The 2,602-nt window shown below is 37.4% G+C and overlaps 1 protein-coding gene across 1 annotated transcript; it reads left to right on the forward strand.

Annotated features, from left to right (window-relative positions):
• Positions 1-618: 618 nt before the first annotated feature.
• LOC130511495 (AT-hook motif nuclear-localized protein 23) lies at positions 619-2,177 on the forward strand. The gene has a single exon (XM_057008541.1). It carries the CDS (start codon positions 869-871, stop codon positions 1,751-1,753), a length of 885 nt encoding a protein of 294 aa, XP_056864521.1. The 5' UTR covers positions 619-868; the 3' UTR covers positions 1,754-2,177.
• Positions 2,178-2,602: the final 425 nt, after the last annotated feature.

The following is a 2,602-nucleotide window of genomic DNA, read 5'->3' on the forward strand; positions in this document are numbered from 1 at the left end:
ATTTTAGGTTGTTTAATATCGCTACAATGTGAAAAGTGATTGTCTTAGTTTATCAATATAGTTTTTAAGTTTCTCACAAATAATTGTATGAATCATAAAAGAAAAAACAAACGCAAAATATGTTTTAATAAAATAAGATTCGATAGTCATAATTTTTAAAGAAAAATTGTGATTTTGTTTCTTCTTTTTTTCTACAAAAAGCCTTTCTGAATCATAAACAGCTACATAAACACACAAAACAAATAATTTCTGCCTAAATTAGTAACCTGTTAATATTTTTATTTTAGTAAAATTATACTATATAAATTTGTTAATATAACCAAAAACCAATGCAAACAGAAATCCTTAATATTTTTTTTTTGCTTATGAGTTATGACATGGTACTCGCGTATAGTTCACGCCCTTGGATAAGAAGAGTGGAGTTTCCTGTCGAGTCCAAAACACATAAAACGACATAAAATTCTCAAAGAGATGAAATTTTGAATTGAAGTCGATACCAAGACGAAATATATTATTAATAAATTTTGTAAGAGTTTAGGCTAGACAAGTGACTACATTTACATACATCTATATATGTATGTATACACAAACATATTTTTCTTCTTCTTTAATGCTTTATTTTAGTCTCACCTTCTCCCCCTTCTACTTTTTATCATTTCCCTTTCTCCTCCCATTTTCGTCTTCCTAACTTCTCCTCAATCCTCTCTCACTATTTTCTAGTTTATATATTTTGTATGTTTAAAAGAAAAAAAATATAGAAAATCTACATAGAAGAGAAGCTTTATTTTAATCTTTGTTGTGTGTGTGTGCGTGGGTTTTATATAATTTTTTTACAAATTAAAATCTCTCCTTTGCTTTTGATGTGAGCATGGCTGGTCTTGATCTAGGCACATCTTTTCGTTACGTTAATCACCAGCTCCATCGTCCCGATCTCCACCTTCACCACAACTCCTCTTCCGGTGACGTCACTCCTGGCGCCGGAATAGGTCATTTCACCGCCGACGACGAAGACAACAACCATCAAGGTCTTGACTTAGCCTCAGGTGGAGGAGGATCAGGAAGCTCCGGAGGAGGAGGTCATGGCGGCGGAGGAGGAGGAGGAGACGTTGTTGGCCGTCGTCCACGTGGCAGACCACCAGGATCCAAAAACAAACCGAAACCTCCGGTGATAATCACGCGCGAGAGCGCAAACACTCTTAGAGCTCACATTCTTGAAGTAACAAACGGCTGCGACGTTTTCGACTGCGTTGCGACTTACGCTCGCCGAAGGCAGCGTGGGATCTGCGTTTTGAGCGGTAGCGGAACCGTGACGAACGTCAGCATACGTCAGCCATCCGCGGCTGGAGCGGTTGTGACGCTACAAGGAACCTTCGAGATTCTTTCTCTCTCCGGATCGTTTCTTCCTCCTCCGGCTCCTCCCGGAGCAACGAGTTTGACTATATTCGTGGCCGGAGGACAAGGACAGGTCATCGGAGGAAGCGTTGTTGGTGAGCTTACGGCGGCTGGACCGGTGATTGTAATCGCTGCTTCCTTTACTAATGTTGCTTATGAGCGACTTCCTCTGGAAGAAGACGAGCAGCAACATCTTGGTGGAGGAGGAGGATCTAACGGAGGAGGTAATTTGTTTCCGGAGGTTACTGGAGGAGGAGGAGGTGGGCTTCCTTTCTTTAATCTACCGATGAATATGCAACCAAATGTGCAACTTCCGGTGGAAGGTTGGCCGGGGAATTCAGGTGGAAGAGGTCCTTTCTGATGAGTATATATTATATATACCGGCGGAGGAAGCTTTCTTGGCCAAGAATTTGCGGGAGTGAAGAAAGGTTAGAGAAGTTTCTAATGGACTAATGAATTTCAATCTATCATCGTGATTCTGGACATTATCTTGTTCATCATGTTCAGCTTAGGGCTTTTTTATTTTTCTGTTCTTTTTTACGTTTGGTAGAATTTTATGTTTCAACCCTTTTCGATCCTTCTGTGAAACTCTACATATTTGTGTTCGTCTGCGATGAAATATCCTCCATCTTTCTTCATATTAATCACTTCTTATACCACAAATTTGATATTGACCAGTCTTTTAGAATATGATTAAAGGTTATATCGGTTAGGAATCAAATTTCTACAATTGTTGCACTAAATAGGTTTGTTGTTCTGTAGTTAAGTCCAGGTGCTTTTTGGTTTCGGTTTCGGCCAGTGCAATGATTTGATCAAATTTATCACTTAAATATTTGTTTTCTAATATTTTTTTTTTCAAATAGAAACAATGTGACACTACTAAAAGTCTAAAAAATTGCTTATATGGATCTTCTTAATTGATGTTATATTGTACTTCTATATACATAGTGACATAGATAAGGGTATACATGTGATTTTGTATATATGTTTGTGGCATGGTGATAAACATGTTTATAAACATACATCATTGTCTGTCTATGTTTAGGTGTCAATTCAACATTGCTTTTCAATTTCTTGAAGCCCTAGCTATCATATCTGCAGTAATAATAACATTATGTTCTAGTTTTATCTTAAGGAACTCAACAATGAAACCTATTTGATTGTTATATTTCTCCAATTTTACTGGAATCATGTTATGTTTTAGGTTTTA

Source organism: Raphanus sativus, chromosome 4 (genome assembly GCF_000801105.2).
Source record: "Raphanus sativus cultivar WK10039 chromosome 4, ASM80110v3, whole genome shotgun sequence".
NCBI lineage: Eukaryota > Viridiplantae > Streptophyta > Magnoliopsida > Brassicales > Brassicaceae > Raphanus > Raphanus sativus.